The sequence below is a fragment of the Chenopodium quinoa genome, unplaced genomic scaffold, assembly GCF_001683475.1.
Source record: "Chenopodium quinoa cultivar QQ74 unplaced genomic scaffold, ASM168347v1, whole genome shotgun sequence".
Taxonomy (NCBI): domain Eukaryota; kingdom Viridiplantae; phylum Streptophyta; class Magnoliopsida; order Caryophyllales; family Amaranthaceae; genus Chenopodium; species Chenopodium quinoa.
In genome coordinates this window covers 4,922,987-4,941,405 of record NW_018745324.1, presented here as the reverse complement: position 1 = coordinate 4,941,405, position 18,419 = coordinate 4,922,987, and the positions used below count along the sequence as shown (strand labels likewise).

The window sequence follows — 18,419 nt, the reverse complement described above, 5'->3', positions numbered from 1 at the left end:
ACAATCTACCCCTGCTTCTTGACCAAGTGATGTGACACCGAAACAAACACACCTTTAATGACAAAACTTAACCTTAACCCATCCGGATAAAAAAATTTGAATTTTAAAAATCTATAATTTTGAAATTCTATTTATTTTTAGTTTTTTTTTTAAAAAAAAGATATGGGAGGATACTATCCGACTTACTCCGAAAAAAAAACGACGCAAAAGACTACCCTAAAATACGGACATGAGATGGTGCACGACTAACGGAATAAAGTGTGTGAACACGACATGTGAGTGATTAAGTGAGATTATGGACGCGTGTTATGACCGTACAGCTAGACATGACACATAAACCACATACGTACGCACAAAAAAACCAAAAAAAAATTGACAGGACAGTTCCCCTGGGAACCGTGTCACGGTGCTGACTGTCGTGACACGGTGCAGTCTACCGTTAGACGGTATAAAAAGTCGTGTCACGGCACTGTTCACCGTGGCGCGGCAGGACTTGCCGTGACACGGTGCTCAGTTCCAGGTCTTTTTTATGAGTTTTTCCAGATTTTAGTCAATTTTAGGTCCGTACTAATTACTATGTGGAAAAAAAAGCCCTCGGTCATGGGTTAAACAAAAAAAGAGTAAACACATGAAGATTAGCACCAAACAAACCATGTAGCATTTAGTCACGATGATGTAAAAAAAAGTTCGCAACCTAGAGTCAAGATCTATGTTTAACTATTGGTCACGTTTTGGGTGGCAAAAGGGTACCATGGTTAAGAGTTTGGACGCGTTAGCAAGGCAGCCTCCCTTGAGGGTGTATGCCAACGGGCGGCTCCAAGAGTTCGTGATGAAATCGAACTCGACTCCATGGTTTGGGTGGATTTAATAACTCGGATAAACCCGTATTGCCATGAGCGTTTTTGGGTTGATAGAGCTTAAATCCCCCGGGGCTAAGACGTATGTAGAACACACACGTTTTTTCATAAAAATCGAAGGAAGTTGACTGTGAGAAAATAACACACGCCACCGAACTGATTTTAGGACTGCCGTGACACGGCAGAGGTTCCCGTGCCACGGTACTGCACACCGTCAGATGGTGCACTGTACCATGACACGGCAGATTCTGCCGTGGCACGACAGTCTAAAAATCTGACTGGTGCCCTATTTTCCTTCGTACGCAATCAAGTTATTCAATTTCTCCTACGGGACAGACCTAAATATGACGTTTAAACGTCTATGCTTATGAAAAAAGGCCAAATTAATCACAGGAATATTTTTCATGAATCTTTCAAGTCTCATCCACTCATCTTAATTAAATATCGATCACTCAAATCGATAAATAACCAAGAATCCTCCCCAGGGGAGTCGCCAAATTGTAGGCGTCGCTCGAAGTGCGCCTACGTTAAAGCATGTGTGAATATGCTTGGCACTCACAGAAAGTGGGATTTGACATAATACGATTAGGGACAAATAAAGTAGGGAGCCGCCAACAAGTTTTTAATGAACTTGTAAACCGTTCACGGATCATAAAAAGGCAACCACGATAAGGGACAACGAAGGCAACAACGATTGACCCGTGAAGGTTACACCCCATTCATAATCCATGAGAGTACTAACTCCATATGGTTCGGAACCACAAAAAGAGGATCGGAGATGATGCTACAAAGTGAGTTATGGAGTCACATTCGCCCGTATTGGCCTCTACTCGATTCTTATAGAGAAAAACATTCATGTGATCTCAAATGCATACAAACAAAATATTCAATTTGCTCCAAACTATTATTATGCTAAATTGGTTGAATATTAATGCAAAACATAATTCTAAAATATTATGATCACTTTAATTAACAACAAAATTAAAAAGGATCCTAAACCGGTTGTCCAAATTATCTTATTAGGCGTGATTTTCAATTACATATTCCCTTTAAACATGCAATACGGTGATCATAATAAATAATAGAATAAACATCAATATTTGAAGCAATTTAACAATAATTCTAACAATATAAAATTGTTAGAAAAATAATAGAAATAAAAGGAACATAATGCTTACTTTGATTCTGTTTGCTTGCAACTACAAAATAATAAACGATATAGTAACTTCAAGGAAATAATAATAAAACAATAATTAAATTAAATTAAATAGAATTGATTTGGGGCCAAACCCTCAAACAGTTCTACCTTTCACGCCTTGGCTTAAGGACAGAACCGCGAGTAAAGTACGGACTCCTTGGAGTGCTTGACGAAGGAATTTTGAAAGAAGAAGGGTAGGCTAGTGTTTAGGCTAGAGCATAGAAGAGAGAAAAATAGAGAATTAATTGATGCCCCGTAAATCAGAAATGAGGGGGTATTTATAGAAAAAATGTGCTGAGGGAACACACGGAACCCTAAAATGATAAAAACCCTAAAAAAGTATACCGTGACCCGGCACTATGTACCGTGACACGGGAATTCCCACCGTCAGACGGGAAAAATTCCCGTGACGCGATGAACAGTTGTGTGACGTGGGAGATATTTTAGGGTACGGGGAATAAAACGCGTGAAGGGTTTACGCGGAACGGACACGGAAAATCCCTTGTCACAGCAAGTTTCCCGTGTCACGGGAAATCCCACCGTCAAACGGGACTGTTTCCCGTGACACGGTGGATTATTGACGTGACGCGGGAAGTTTTTGTCCGTTTTTTCCGTCTAGATTCATTTTTAACCCTAATTTCGTTCAGCAGTTTAAGTGCCGATTGATAATTTCGGGCCATGTTCTGATTTATTATTATTTGGGCTAAAATAAGAAAATAAGTAAATAAAATATATAAAAGGTTTGCGCCAAAATAAATAAAAAAATAATAAAATAAAAAACGTTTGGGCTGAAATTAAAAAATCTATGCTTTGACCAAACATCAAGACTGATCCATGGACTATTCAAAAATACGAATTTAATTAAACACGATTTTTTAAGCACTCTCAGGATTAAATACTGAACCCGACCAATAGTGACAGTGAAAAGTTGATCATCATCGGGTTTGGTTTTGGGGAGACATTTTTAAGTGTCTACAACTACTTTGACAATCGTTTTCGAAACTGGCGTTTCTACAAACTCAGTCAAAGTGGGGACTTCTGTAGACACCTAAAAATGTCTCCCCAAAACCAAACCCTATGATGAACAACCTTTCACCGCCATTATTGGTCAAGTTGAGTATTTAACCTTTGGAGTGCTTAAATCCATGTTTTCATTCAATATAATTTATAAACCAATCTAACTCATAGCTCATTTCCCTAAACCGTAACTTACTTTTCACTTTTCGTGTCCACATCACAAACCCGAGAGAAACTGATTTTTTGGAACAATAATTTTGATCTAATTATTATTTGGTTGGATAGGACTTTTAATAAGCTTTCAAAAAATATATCATAAGCCCAATTCCGATTTAAAACGAAGAAGATATGAGTAAAATACTAAACACGACCCAAAACCAACACCCTCTCACTAAAACAGTTATATCTTAAAATTTACAAATGATTTTGACCTGATTCTAATTGAATTAGAAAGTAGACTTGATAATCTTTCCAATGATATATTTTATGTCTCATTCCTAGTTACGGATAAAAAGTTATCATGGTTTTAAAAATGCGTAAAAACTGGAATTACTGCGCACGGTGTAAAAGAACCGTGTCACGGAAAAATCTAACGTGGCACGGTGTCTGGTGTCGTAACATGGTAATTTTCAACGTGTCACGGTTCTTTTTTCATGATTTTCCACACAAAAATCCACAGTGGCACGGTACCTGTTGCCATGACACAGTATTTCTCACCGTGTCACGGTGCTTTTTCCACTTCTATTCTGCGTTATTCTCACGCACTTTTTTTTACTGTGAAACGATGTACTGTACCGTGCCACGGTGAACACTTCTGCGTTATGGTGTGTTGTGCTGTGACACGGTACATGTTCCATGTCACGGGAATTTCCCATGCTTTCTCCGGGTTAACTTTAACGCGTTTTATCCTCTGTTGGTGTAGACACCTAAAAATGTCTCCCCAAAACCAAACCCGATGATGAACAACCTTTCACCACCACTATTGGTCGGGTTCAGTATTTAATCCGGAGAGTGCTTAAAAAATCATATTCAATTTTTGGATAGTACATGGATCAGTCTTGATGTTTGGTCAAAGCATAGATTTTTAATTTCAGCCCAAACCTTTTTTATTTTATTGATTTATCGTTTATTTTGGCCCAAACCTTTTAGTTATTTTATTTACTTATTTTCTTTTTTTAGTCCAAATAATAATAAATCAGAAATGGCCCGAAATTATCAATCGTCACTTAAAATGCTAAACGAAATTAGGGTTAAAAATGAATTTAGACTAAAAAACGGACTAAAAATTCCCGCGTCACGGCAATAGTCCACCGTATCACAGGAAACAGTCCCGTCTGACGATGGGATTTCCCGTGACACGGGAAACCAGCTGTGACACGGAAGTTTCCGTGTCTGTTCCGCGTAAACCCTTCACGCGTTTTATTCCCTGTACCCTAAAATATTTCCCACGTCACGCAACTGTTCACCGCGTCATGGGAATTTTTCCCGTCTGACGGTGGGAATTCCCGTGTCACGATACACAGTGTCGTGTCGCGGTTTACTTTTTAGGGTTTTTATCATTTTAGGGTTCCGTGTGTTCCCTCAGCACATTTTTTCTATAAATACCCCCTCATTTCTGATGTACGGGGCATGAATTAATTCTCTATTTTTCTCTCTTCTATGCTCTAGCCTAAACACTAGCCTACCCTTATTCTTTCGAAATTCCTTCTTCAAGCACTCCCATGAGTCCATACTTTACTCGTGGTTCTGTCCTTAAGCCAAGGCGTGAAAGGTAGAACTGTTTGAGGGTTTGGCCCCAAATCAATTCTATTTAATTTAATTTAATTATTGTTTTATTATTATTTCCTTGAAGTTACTAATTCGTTTATTATTTTGTAGTTGCAAGCAAACATAATCAAAGTAAGAATTATGTTCCGTTTATTTCTATTATTTTTTCTAACGATTTTATATTGTTAGAATTATTGTTAAATTGCTTCAAATATTGATGTTTATTCTATTATTTATATGATCACCATATTGCATGTTTAAAGGGAATATGTAATTGAAAATCACGCCTAATAAGATAATTTGGACGACCGGTTTAGGTTCCTTTTTAATCTTCTTGTTTAATCAAGTGATCACAATATTTTAGAATAATATGTTGCATTAATATTAAACCAATTTAGCTTAATAATAGTTTGGAGGGAATTGAATATTTTGTTTGTATGCCTTTGAGATCGCAGAAATCACTTCTCACTATAAGAATCGAGTAGAGGCCAATACGGGCGAATGTGACTCCATGACTCACTTCGTACCATCATCCCCGATCCTCCTTTCGTAGTTCCGAACCATATGGAGTTAGTAATCTCATGGATTATGAATGGGGTGTAACCTTTACGGGTCAATCGTTGTTGCCTATTGTTGTCCCTTATTTGTGGTTGCCTTTTATGATCCGTGAACGGTTTACAAGTTCCTTAAAAACTTGTTGGCGGCTCCCTACTTTCCTTGTCCTTTATCGTATTATGTTAATTCCCACTTCCTATGAGTGCCAAGCATATTCACACATGCTTTAAAGTAGGCGCACTTCGAGCGACGCCTACAATTTAGCGACTCCACTGGGGATGATTCTTGGTTATTTATCGATTTGAGTGATCGGTATATAATTAAGATGAGTGATGAGCCTTGAAAGATTCTTGAAAAATATTCCTGTGATTAATTTGTCAATTTTGCATAAGTATAGACGTTTTAACGTCGCATTTAGGTCTGTCCCGTAGGAAAAATTGAGTAACTTGATTGCGTACGAAGGAAAACAGGGCACCAGTCAGATTTTCTAACTGTCGTGCCATGGAAGAATATGCCGTGTCACGGTGCAGTACACTGTCTGACGGTGTGCAGTACCGTGGCACGGGAATCTCTGCCGTGTCACGGCAGTCCTAAAATCAGTCTGGTGGCTTGTATTCTCTTCTCACAGTCAATTTCCTTCGATTTTTCTGAAAAAACGTGTGTGTTCTACATGCGTCTTAGCCCCGGGGGATTTAAGCTCTATCAACCAAAAAACGCTCATGGCAATAAGGGTTCATCCGAGTTATTAAATCCACCCAAATCATGGAGTCGAGTTCGATTTCATCACGAACTCGCGGAGCCGCCCGTTGGCATACACCCTCAAGGGAGGCTGCCTTCCTAAGCGTCCAAACTCTTAACCATGGTACCCTATTGACACCAAATAAACCTAACCATAGTCGAACATAGAACTTTATCTTAGGTTGTGAACTATTCTTTGCATCATTGTGCCTACGTGTTTTATGTTTGGTCGTTTTGATCCTAACATTAACGATCTTTCTTTGTCTATGGTGGATTATTTTATGACTAACGATTGCCAATGGACCGTACTCACTTAGTAATTAGCAAAAAAAAAAAAAGGGAAGGGTTGCCGCGACGCGGAACTGTTCACTGTGTCACAGCACATTCCACCGTGGCGCGGTGGACTTGTAGCAAAAAAAAAAATCCCGTGCCACGTCAGCATCCACCGTGGCACGGGAAAGTTTACCGTGTCACGGCAATTTCCACCGTGGCACGGTGGATTTCCAAAAAAAAAAATGTCATGCCATGTCAGCATCCACCGTGTCACGGCAATTTCCACAGTGACACGGTGGATTTCCAACACAAAAAAAAAATTCTCGTGCCACGTCAGCATCCACCGTGGCACGGGAAAGTTTATCGTGGCACAGGAAAGTTCACCGTGTCACGGCAATTTCCACCGTGGCACGGTGGATTCCAAAAAAAAAAACCACCGCGTCACGGCAGCTTGTCCCGTGACACGGTACAGTTTTCTATGTCACGGTGCCCTTGAAATAAGTCTAGTCAACTTTTTTTAAGTCTTCCGTGTTAATTTGGTCCTCGCGCAGTCATTTTGGTTATTATTCACATGCCTAGCCATACGATCATACCACGAGTCTTATAACATCACTTAGTCACTCACGAGTCAAGTATTGTCCACACACTTTCTTTATGTTCCGAGTCGAGTCGTGCACCAGGTCGTTTATGATCGTATACTAGGTTCATGCACCCTTTTTTCGTCATAATAAAAAAATGAGTGGAGTTTTCTCACCTGTTTTCAAATGTCTATTTTTTCCTTCCTTTCCTATCTTGAGCAATGAGTCAAACAATTAAGTGAATTATTTTATTTCACAGTACTTGGTCAAGGAACAGGGATAGATTAATACGGTTCGTGTCATTACCACAACAATCTCTCAGATCTAATAGGCGTTCAAAGAGAACTTTGCCATCTCCATTACTCATCACCTTTCAATGGCCACTAAAGAAGATATTGAGAACATCAACAGATCCATCAAGGCATTGTCTGCCATGATGCAAACCCTTACCACTAGGGTCACTACCATGGAACAAAACAAGGTCACTGTTTCCACCCTTGAAAAACTGAAGGAACAAATGAGTAAGATTTATGAGGATTTCACTTATGTGGAACGGCCTCCCACTCCTTTGGATGTGAAGGACAGACTCCCTAAAAAGTTATCCACTACTGATATTCCAAAGTTCAAGCCTACTGACAATCCAATATTCCATTTGAAGGCGTTCTCTGCAACCATGGCTCTTAAGGGATTGGACGTAACACTCTTCCCTACGGTGTTCCCTCTCTCCTTAGAACATGCTTGCCAACAATGGTTTTATTCCTTAGATGCCAAGAATAATGCGACTTGGCAAGATGTCACCGACATTTTCATGAATCGTTACAAGTGTAACATTCAAACTAAAACTTCTGAAAGTGAACTCTCCATTCTCAAACAGAAAGAGAATGAAGGCTTACCACTTACCTGAACAGGTGGAGGGAAACAGCTTCACTCTTGGTAGATCCTCCCAAAGAAAGAGAGATGGTTCGCCTCTTTATTTAAAATCCGACTCATAAATATAGGGAACATCTCAAATTTCTTCCACTGAACACTTTCGAAGCTGTATACGACATCGGCATCAATATCGAGGATGAGCTAATAAAGACTGCTGGTAGTAACAATAATAACACTTGAAAAACAAGAAGAACGACCATCCTTCTTCTTCGTCTTCTAAGCACGAAAATATTACCAACAATATAAGCCAAGTTGATATCAATGAAGTGTTAGCTCTTGATGCTCCATTGCCCAAGAAGAAAAGAACTTACACTCCTTTAGGAATGACTTATGATGCGGCCTTTGATCGCCTTTACGATCAAGGCTTGATCACACCTATTGAGCCATTTCCAGAGCCAAAACCTAAAGAAAGGAGCGTCAAATGGAATCCCAATGCCCATTTCAAGTACCATATATTAAGGAAGGGGCCACACTATGGAGCAATGTTGGAATTTGAAGGACGTCATTCAAGACTTGGTGGATGCAAACAAACTTCCTGTCCCTCCAGGCGGCAAGAAGTAATGAACACAAGGCGCACAGCAGATCCTTCGTGCAAGATTTCATGATTTCTTTCTTTATCATTCATCTCCATTCCCCCATTCATGTCTAGCATAGGTTTTCCATTTTGAATTTTTATATGTTTCATGTGTTTCGTTCACCTTTTTCATTAATAAAATGAGCAAATTTCCTTTACATCTCGATCATAGAATTTTTTATTCATTCATTCATTCTCAAAAAAATAAAAAAAATAATTCAATTACCGATATAAACCCAAGGTACACCAATGACTTGAGGCACCTTTGCAACCCTGTCATTCCCTGTTAACCGTTCAATCACATTCCATTTCTTCATCAACCATTTTGAGCCTCGTCTAACGTTTGGCCTTCATTTCTTCAACCCACATTTACTTAACCCTGGGATTGGAAGATGTGTATGTAATTGTATAACATTCAAAAAGCAAGTAAAAAAAAAAGCAGCAAAGCAACAATAAAACAATGTGTAAAGGCAAGTGTTCCAATGTCTTTGATATGAACACGTCTCAAATTGCGTCTCTCATCGAGTGCTCGGTACCGTGCCTGAGAAACATGAATGCTGAGTGATGGACCGCATGATCTGAGATTGCCTACATTGATTCAAAAAAATAAAAAATAAAGAAAAATCAAAGCAAAAAAAAATGTTGAAAATAAACTTGCAAAATTCAAAATTTTCAAATTCACAATTACACATCTTGGGGGCTTCTCTCGGGTCTTGAGCCTTTGACCTCTTTCTTCCTTAAACCATCAACTTAACCACATTAAAACCCTTGAAAGACCTCTTTGAGGTGTACATACACTTGTGCAAAGTTCAGTTAGAGCTACGTTCGACCTGATTCCTAACGGATACGTAGGCAACCTCACATTGAGGTGCGGCCACATTCATATTCATATCTATGCATGATCGAGTCAAAGAATATCCAATTCTTTTCTCTATATCCCTACCCATTTAGAGCTAGACTTAGGGGCTTGAACCCACATCACATTAGCTTACCCAGCCTAAAAGAGTCATCATCTTTGACTCTTCACGCATATATTTCCATCAACATAACCTTTGCAGCCTCACCTTAGTATCACTTTCGCACACTTCTTTCACACATACATATCCATATCATCTTTCCCTGAGGAACCCTTTATCATGAAATCTTGTTTCCCTACCGCGCATGCTTCATCATCTTTCAAGACAACATTCATCAGAAGAAACGTTGTATACTTGCTTAGCTTCTTGACCTGAGCAATGTTCATTGTTTCATGCATCGCATAATGTGCTGAGTAACATTTCTATATCAATGATTTGTAATAATACAAAGCATATCGTTCTTAGCTCCTTGACCTAAGCAACGTTCATAATCACTTAATTTATATACATGCTTAGCTTCCAGACCTAAGTGACGTTCAAGATCGTTTCTTTACACCATATATGATGCTTAGCTCCATGACTTAAGTTCATTCATATATCGTGTCACATGATGTAATTGTCCTTAGCCTCCTGGCTTAAGAACATGCATCATGCATACATTATTTTCAAGACAAGCAATTCAATCCATACGATTCATTTCGTCTTGCTCAAGGAGGAAGTTAAAAAATTCTTCCCTTTTTCATTATTTTATTTTGGGGAAGTTCAAAAAAAATTTAAATTTTTTATCGAGGGAAGTTCGAAAATAAAATTTCATTTTTCACGTCTTTCTTTTTCGGGAGAAAGTCGATACCCTCCACTCGTCTCATGACAAAAATGATGGAAAATTTTTGCTTTTGCATTTTTGGTTGCTTGTGTCTGCACACACACACTCAAACTACACACACACAATCACAAGTCATAATCATGTCATGTCATGTCGTGTCAAGTCAAACTTAGTCAAGTCAGTTGGTCAAGTCAATCATAGTCTATACGAGTCCCTTGGCAAATTTTATTTTGCAAGTCTCAATTACAGCCCACGGCCGGGGACAAGCGGACCATCTACAGCCCACGTCCGGGGACAAGCGGACCATCTACAGGAAACGTCCGGGGACAAGCGGACTATCTATAGCCCACATTCGGGGACAAGCGGACCATCGACAACCCACGTTTGGGGACAAGTGAACCATTTACAGCCCACGTTCGGGAACAAGCGAACCAACTACAGCCCACGTCCGAGGACAAGCAAACCAACTACAGCCCACGTTCGGGGACAATCGAACAACCATCATTTCACGGCGCAAGGTTCTCGATACACAAAGACTTGCACTCTCATCATCTGTCGACTTTCCTCAAGCATGGAAAGTATTATCCGGTGGATTTCTTCAAGCATAGAAAACTGCCAAATTCATATGTCGGCTTTCCTCAACCATAGAAAGTATCATCTGGTAGATTTCTTCAGGCTTAGAAAGTTACCAAATTCATCAGTCGGCTTTCCTCAGGCATGGAAAGCGTTTCAGCGAACGTTATCCGGTGGATTCCTTCAAGCATAGGAACCTGCCAAACTCATTTGTCACCGATACACTGGTGCCAGATACGTATTCTATCTTTTTACTCTTTTATCTGTAGAATTAACATTTTTTGCAGGTATCGGCGTATACAGAGTGATTTAGGATCGCAGAACGTCTTAAATCATTCTCCGTCCCTATCGACTACTTTGACTATCGTTTTCGAAACTGACGTTCCTACAAACTCAGTCAAAGTGGGGGCTTCTGTAGACACCTAAAAATGTCTCCCCAAAACCAAACCCGATGATGAACAACCTTTCACCGCCACTATTGGTCGGGTTCAGAATTTAATCCCGAGAGTGCTTAAAAAATCGTATTCAATTTTTGGATAGTCCATGGATCAGTCTTGATGTTTGGTCAAAGCATAGATTTTTTAATTTCAGCCCAAACCTTTTTTATTTTATTGTTTTATTATTTATTTTGGCCTAATAAGATAATTTGGACGACCGGTTTAGGTTCCTTTTTAATCTTGTTGTTTAATCAAGTGATCACAATATTTTAGAATAATATGTTGCATTAATATTAAACCAATTTAGCTTAATAATAGTTTGGAGCGAATTGAATATTTTGTTTGTATGCCTTTGAGATCGCAGGAATCACTTTTCACTATAAGAATCGAGTAGAGGCCAATACGGGCGAATGTGACTCCATGTCTCACTTCATACCATCATCCCCGATCCTCCTTTCGTGGTTCCGAACCATATGGAGTTAGTAATCTCTTGGATTATGAATGGGGTGTAACCTTCACGGTTCAATCGTTGTTGCCTATCGTTGTCCCTTATTTGTGGTTGCCTTTATGATCCGTGAACGGTTTACAAGTTCCTTAAAAACTTGTTGACGGCTCCCTACTTTCCTTGTCCCTAATCGTATTATGTCAATTCCCATTTCCTATGAGTTTGGGGCACAAAATCATTCTCTATTCCTTTCTTTTACACCAAAAATCATTCTCTCATATCTCTCTCTCATATTATAAGCCTTAAACCTATATTCTTAATTACACCATTCTTCCCTTAAGCACTTAAAGGAGTCCATACTTAACCTGAGGTTCCGTCCTTCAACCAAGGCGTGAAAGGTGTAATTGACTGAGGGTTTTGACCAAATCAATTATACTTTTTATTTAATTTAATTATTTCAATTTGATTAATATTTTTTGAAGTTACTAACAATTTATTCATGATGTAGCAATTTTAAGGAACGCGCTTAATGTGAGTATTTAATTATTTTAATTACTTATTTTATTTTAATATTGCTAGTATCACGATTAGGTTAATTTATATTTGATTTGACTAACGCTATTATTGTTAAATTGCTTCCAATATTAATATTTATTCTATTATTATTTTTGACCACCATATTGCATGTTAAAGGGAATATGTAATTGAAAATGACGTCTAATAAGACAATTTGGACAACCGACTTTGGTTTCTTTAATCTCGTTATTAATTAAATTGATCACAATATTTTAGAATTATATGTTGCATTAATATTCAACCAATTTAGCATAATTATAGTTTGGAGCAAATTGAATCTTCGTTTGCATGCCTTTGAGATCGCAGGAATCACTTTTCACTATAAGAATCGAGTAGAGGCCAATACGGGCAAATGTGACTCCATGACTCACTTCCTACCATCATCCCGGATCCTCCTTTCGTGGTTTCGAACCATATGGAGTTAGTAATCTCATGGATTATGAATGGGGTGTAACCTTCACGGGTCAATCGTTGTTTCCTTTCGTTGTCCCTTAATCGTGGTTGCCTTTGATGATCCGTGAACGGTTTACAAGTTCCTTAAAAACTTGTTGGCAGCTCCCTACTTTATTTGTCCCTAATCTTATTATGTCAATTCCCACTTCCATTAAGTGCCAAGCATATTCACAACATGCTAACGTAGGCGCACTTCAAACGACGCCTACAGTCGGTAAACTAAATACTACATCCGTTAAATGTTATGTGTAACTTTTACCAAAAACAGATGATTAAGGTTATGTGCAACTTTCTATTTGATTTCCTATTTTAGTAAACAAAAAAACTTTAAAAGGCTAATATTGTTACAAATAATAATGTATGCCCATTATAGCTTGTAATTATCTTTTTTATGACTATCTTAAGTATGGTTTTAATAGCATCCTTGTAACCCTCCATATGTCATTAGTTCACATTAACCCTCTCATGAATGGACTCTTCATTGTCCATATATGTTACAATGTTTACATCATGTATATATATAGATGATGGTCATTAAATGGATGAATGAACACAACACAATTGCCTATCTATATCTCTCTCTTATATTCTCTCTCTTTCCCTTATTTTATAACATGTTATCAGCACCACGCTCTACCCAATTGCATTAGAAGGTCTTGATGTCCGATTAATTGATACTACATACTACTACATTATCGTCAATCGATATTGAATTATGCCGAACCTTACCAAGCTTGAATTTTTTGCCCTTGATATTACCAGAAAGAATGATCTATCATGGGTGTTAGATGCTGAAATACACCTAGATGCATCAGTAATATTTTATCCCCCTCACCTGTTTTTTCACACAACTATTCCCCTGCCATCACTGCCCAACCAACAACAGCAGCATCGAACCACCCCCGCATCTCCGTCATTCACAACCATGCTCCCTCACTACCACGACATCAGCCACAATTAGCACCACCTCACGCCACCCAAGAAACAATCGCAGCCACTAGGAAGCAAATAACACCACTGATGTAGCGCTACTTCACCGCCACCTCTATATTGCAACCCCTTTCAGGGTTTCGGGTTTAATCTGGAAAACCCATTTCTACGGTTTCAGGTTTTCTAGGTTAAACAAGTTTTCGGTGGTTTTGGGTGGGGAATAGAGTTTATGGGGGCCAGAAATTCAGAAAACAGGGGAGAGGGTGATTTCGAGGCTGCGGTGGTCGGGAAGGGGTGTAATCAAAAGTGTTGTTCGTGAAGGTAGAGGTTGGTTGCGATTTTCTCATGCTAGGTTTCGTCTGGACGGGTGGCGTGACAGGTAAGGGAAGATCGGGATAACAGTCAATCGTTGATGGGTGAACGGGACGCCAATCAATTTTTGGGCCGGCGGAGGGGGAGCTGCGTAAAGAGGAAGGAGAGAGGGAATGGTGGCAAGATGTATGTCTGTATGGTGGGGAAGATGGTGGGAGGGGTGGTGGTTTTTTTTTTCAATAATAATAATAAAAGTAATTTTTATTATTTTATATATTTTAAAAATTTAAAATATTAAATAACTTTTAAAAATCAAATTAAATTGAAAAAACCAATAAAACGACACGTGTTATCCTAGATTCGCTTTTAGTAATATGTAATAATTGATTGATTTCTCTCCAATTTTTTAAATTTTTAATTAATTTATTTTTTAAAAAATATAAAAATGAAGTAATTCTCTATCCTAGTTTCCAATTTTGTTTGAAATATATAACGAAGGTAATATATGTTTAATATTTAACCGCCACAATTGTCAAATTTCACCATCTTTGAAATTTGACAATTTTAAAAATTTGAAATTTCCTACAAAAACAAGTATAATTTTTAATTAAAATTACAAATAACTCATTTTCGTGATTGAGTCAAGAAAACCCCCAAGGCCAACAATCTCTAGCACTAGTGTTGTATTTTTACTCTACAATCTCCCATCTCTAGCACTGTTAAATTTCAAATCGAAACCGTTTGATTGTCTAAAACCAACCAATTATAATGGAAATCGAACTGATTAAAAACGACTATTTGAAATCGGAAATCGACCTATATCGTATTTTAGTCAACCCTAAACTAAAACGATTCAAATAATGTTAAAGCGTAACGAATCGAACCCGTTAAGGAACCGAACCAAATCTAAACCGAAATGAAATAGAACTGAACAGAAAAGAACCTAATCGTTTCTAACCCGAAGCCATTTGAACTGGTTTAAAATCCGTTCAAACCGAATCGTTCATAAACCAAACCATTTTCAAACTGAACCGCTTATAAACCGAACAAATCGAACCATTAACAAACTGCTATTTTTTATGACTTGATAGTCTTTGTAGAGTTAATCTTGTCATCTTAATCTAAATGTATGAAATATAAAGGGGAAATGAAAAACATGTTAAACGGAATTTTAAATGAAATTTAATTATGCACACATGTTTACTACGAAATACAGAGTACATTATTACGATACTTGAATCTCATTTAACTCCCTGAAAGGACTGAAATCGACCGACCCAAACGAGAATTGTACCATTAAAAATCGATTATTTGAAACTGAAATATGACCTAGACCGTATTTTAATAAACCCAAAACCGAACCGGTCCAATTAATGTTAAACCGTTTCAGAACCAAACTCGATATAAAAACCGAATCAGTTCTAAATTGAACTGAACCGAAAAAGAATTGAACCATTATTAACCCGAAACCGTTTGAACCGGGTTAAAAGCTGTTTACAAACCGCAACTCATTGCACCAAATCGTTTATTACCCGAACCAAATTAAAACCGCGTAAAAATTACTTAAAACCGAATTGATAATAATTGAACCTAACCGAAACCGGCCCGTAGGTCACTTAAACCGATTTCAAAACGAACTAATTTCAAAACGAACTAATTTCAAACCGAATCATAACCGAACTGTCAAACTATTTTGACAGTGCTACTTTTCCCTATGTCTCTTCCACTTCGTAGTTCGTACGCACCTCGTCCAGACGTCCACCATCCAACCCTTCATTTTTCTCTCTCCTCCTTACACCGTCAAAGGCGATATCCGAATCCTATCGAAGATGTTGAGGGTGGCGGCAAGGCGCCTCTCTTCTCTCTCCTCTTCTTCATGGCGTCCCGCCGCCTCTTCCTCTGTCGTCTCCAAATCCCCTCTGTCTCGCGACGACCAGGAGTCCAGTTCCACCTCCTTGTTCTTACCCTATTATTATACTCACCTTCGAGGTTAGGGTTTTCTTCTGAATTCAACATGTTAAAGAATTTTTTGATTTGATTCAGTTTTTTGTTGTTTTTCTTTTGGAATTAGGGTTTTGTTTGACTGTGGTTGTTTTGATTCTGCTGATGATGATTTTGTTGCCGGGACTTGAAAATGATCTTAAAAAAGTTGCAGTCTTTGGTAGTTTTAAGATGAATTTGTTGGGGCTATGCTTTGAATTTCTATATGTTTGAACCCTTATGGCATAGATTATTCAGCGATTCAACGAATATTCAGATACATGTTACTTGTTTGTTGTGGTTGAATTCCGAATCAATTTAGGCTAGGTTTTAGGAGAGGTTGTGTAATTCTAAAATCAACATAAGCCTGCCCTGGAGCTGGGAGTTTAGATGCTGGTGATTGGATGTATTGAACTTACCGCATCGAGTTTTTTTAATCGTATATATTTTAGGGAAAATGGAGAGTTGGAGATGGGGATGATTAACTTGAATTATTTGCGAGCCATGTTATTTTGTGTAGGCATACTCTGTAGTTGATTGCTGATATGATTGGGATCGAAATCCATGGTATAATAAGCTTCATAGGTGGATGGCCATTATAGGTTTCGATGTGGAACAATTTTTCTTAGGGAATTTGTTCTTCTTGAATAATCGCTGGGATGTACATTTTAATTTTGCAACATTTATTTCAGCAGTTTGTAAGTTGCAAACTTGCAACTAAGATGCTTGGTTAATATTAATTATTAGCAGAGTTAGACTCACACAATGTGTGGCGACTTTGTCAAACTCATTTCACTTATTAGCAGAGTTGCTATAACTGATAAAGTTGGCTTGTGCCCTTCGCCCTCCAATATTATATTTGATGCTAGTTATCTAGATTTTCAAAAGTTTCATGCCAATCACATTAGAGTAATAGTAATTCTAAACTGGGTGTGGAGAATGTGGAAGAAGTTTGAACTGTAAAGAGGGTAAGACAGAGACATTGAGAAGATGCTTAAGAGTACAAAGATAGATAATTCTGACTTAGACTGGGATTTCTGATGAATTTTTGACCTGCGAGTCAATGGGCCTACTCTCCCTTGACCCTTTTGTTTGTATGTGTGGCAACCCCATTTAAAGAAGCTGGAATAGACCACATACCTGGTTCACTGAAGCCTGCTTTACTTATTAGTGTCATGTGTTTGCAGTAGCTGGTTCATTGGTGTTTATGGTTGAGCTTCAGTCTTGCTATTATTTCCTTATTTTACTCAAAGAAATTATCACTCATTGATCGCAATGTGAATGTGATCTTGAGTGAATTTCAGTGCCTATCTTGGCACTTTTCTTAGGCATTGCTTGTAATTTGTATTGGGTTGTGCATGAATTTTTGTGCTATAAATGGTGTTCTTTCCAAATATATGAATAATCTAAACATGTTTATAGTGGGAGCAAGGATACATACAACTGCCACCAAAGAAGCTGGGAATTTTGGAACGTCAAGTCACATGAACTTTGTCAAGAATCCCTTAGATAAGAGGGAAGCTACTGCCTTAGATAAGAGGGAAGCTCCCGGACAACGCCAAGACAATGCTGCAGAAAAGTTGGATATTGTACACATTAAGTTGATCAAGAACAATACTTTTGTCTCCATTACCGATTCCAAGGGGAACAAAAAGGTAGGAGCATCTTCAGGATGCCTGGAAGAAATGAAAGGTGGTCCGAAGCTTTCACGATATGCTGCGGAAGCAACAGCAGAACATGTGGGAAGACTTGCAAGAAATCTTGGCTTGAAATCAGTTGTCATGAGAGTAAATGGGTTCACTCACTTTAAGAAGAAGAAGCAAGCAATTCTTAGCTGGAGAGAAGGCTACACTTTTGGTAAAGGAGATCATACACCTATTGCATATATTGAAGATACCACTCGGCGTCCACACAATGGATGCCGACTTCCAAAGAAGCGTCGTGTCTAAGTGGTTTTGGGGTGGATATCTATGACTAATGAGAAAAATGAAACACATTTTGGATCATTTAGGCATTTTATTTGTATTTTATTGATGTTGAAAGCTCTTGAATTAGAGTCCATCTAATTTAGTTAGATTCCAATTTTGAAAGTACTTTTAGTCATAAGCCTAATAAACGTACTCGTGTGTTTTATTTAAACTCTTTTCATAACATCAAAATGTTGTGCAACAAGAAATTTAATGTGTCATACATGATTGGCATAATTGCACTCATTGATGTGAAATATATCTGGACTACACATTGTAAAATTATGTAAAATTTGCACACCTACATAAAATGGCCTCTTAAAATATTTTGCGCACTAAATCTAATCACTAAAGTTCTACTTTAGTGACATTACTAGGGATTAACCAAAAAGTTGGCAAATGTATAATTTACTTCCTCCATTTTATATTATGTGAAATATTTTTCAAAAATGGATGTTTCACATTATATGCAATAAACTAAAGCTTTTCTCTTTTGGTAAATTTGTATGAAAATATCAACATACCCTTACTTAACTTCACTACACATTAAATAATATGTTGTTAACTACATAACCATTG

The 18,419-nt window shown here is 38.0% G+C and overlaps 1 protein-coding gene across 1 annotated transcript; it reads left to right on the top strand.

Annotated features, from left to right (window-relative positions):
• Positions 1-15,619: 15,619 nt before the first annotated feature.
• Positions 15,620-18,044, top strand: LOC110712661 (probable ribosomal protein S11, mitochondrial). Its single transcript, XM_021891131.1, has 2 exons — positions 15,620-15,882; positions 17,296-18,044. Exons 1-2 carry the CDS (start codon positions 15,723-15,725, stop codon positions 17,820-17,822), a joined length of 687 nt encoding a protein of 228 aa, XP_021746823.1. The 5' UTR covers positions 15,620-15,722; the 3' UTR covers positions 17,823-18,044.
• Positions 18,045-18,419: the final 375 nt, after the last annotated feature.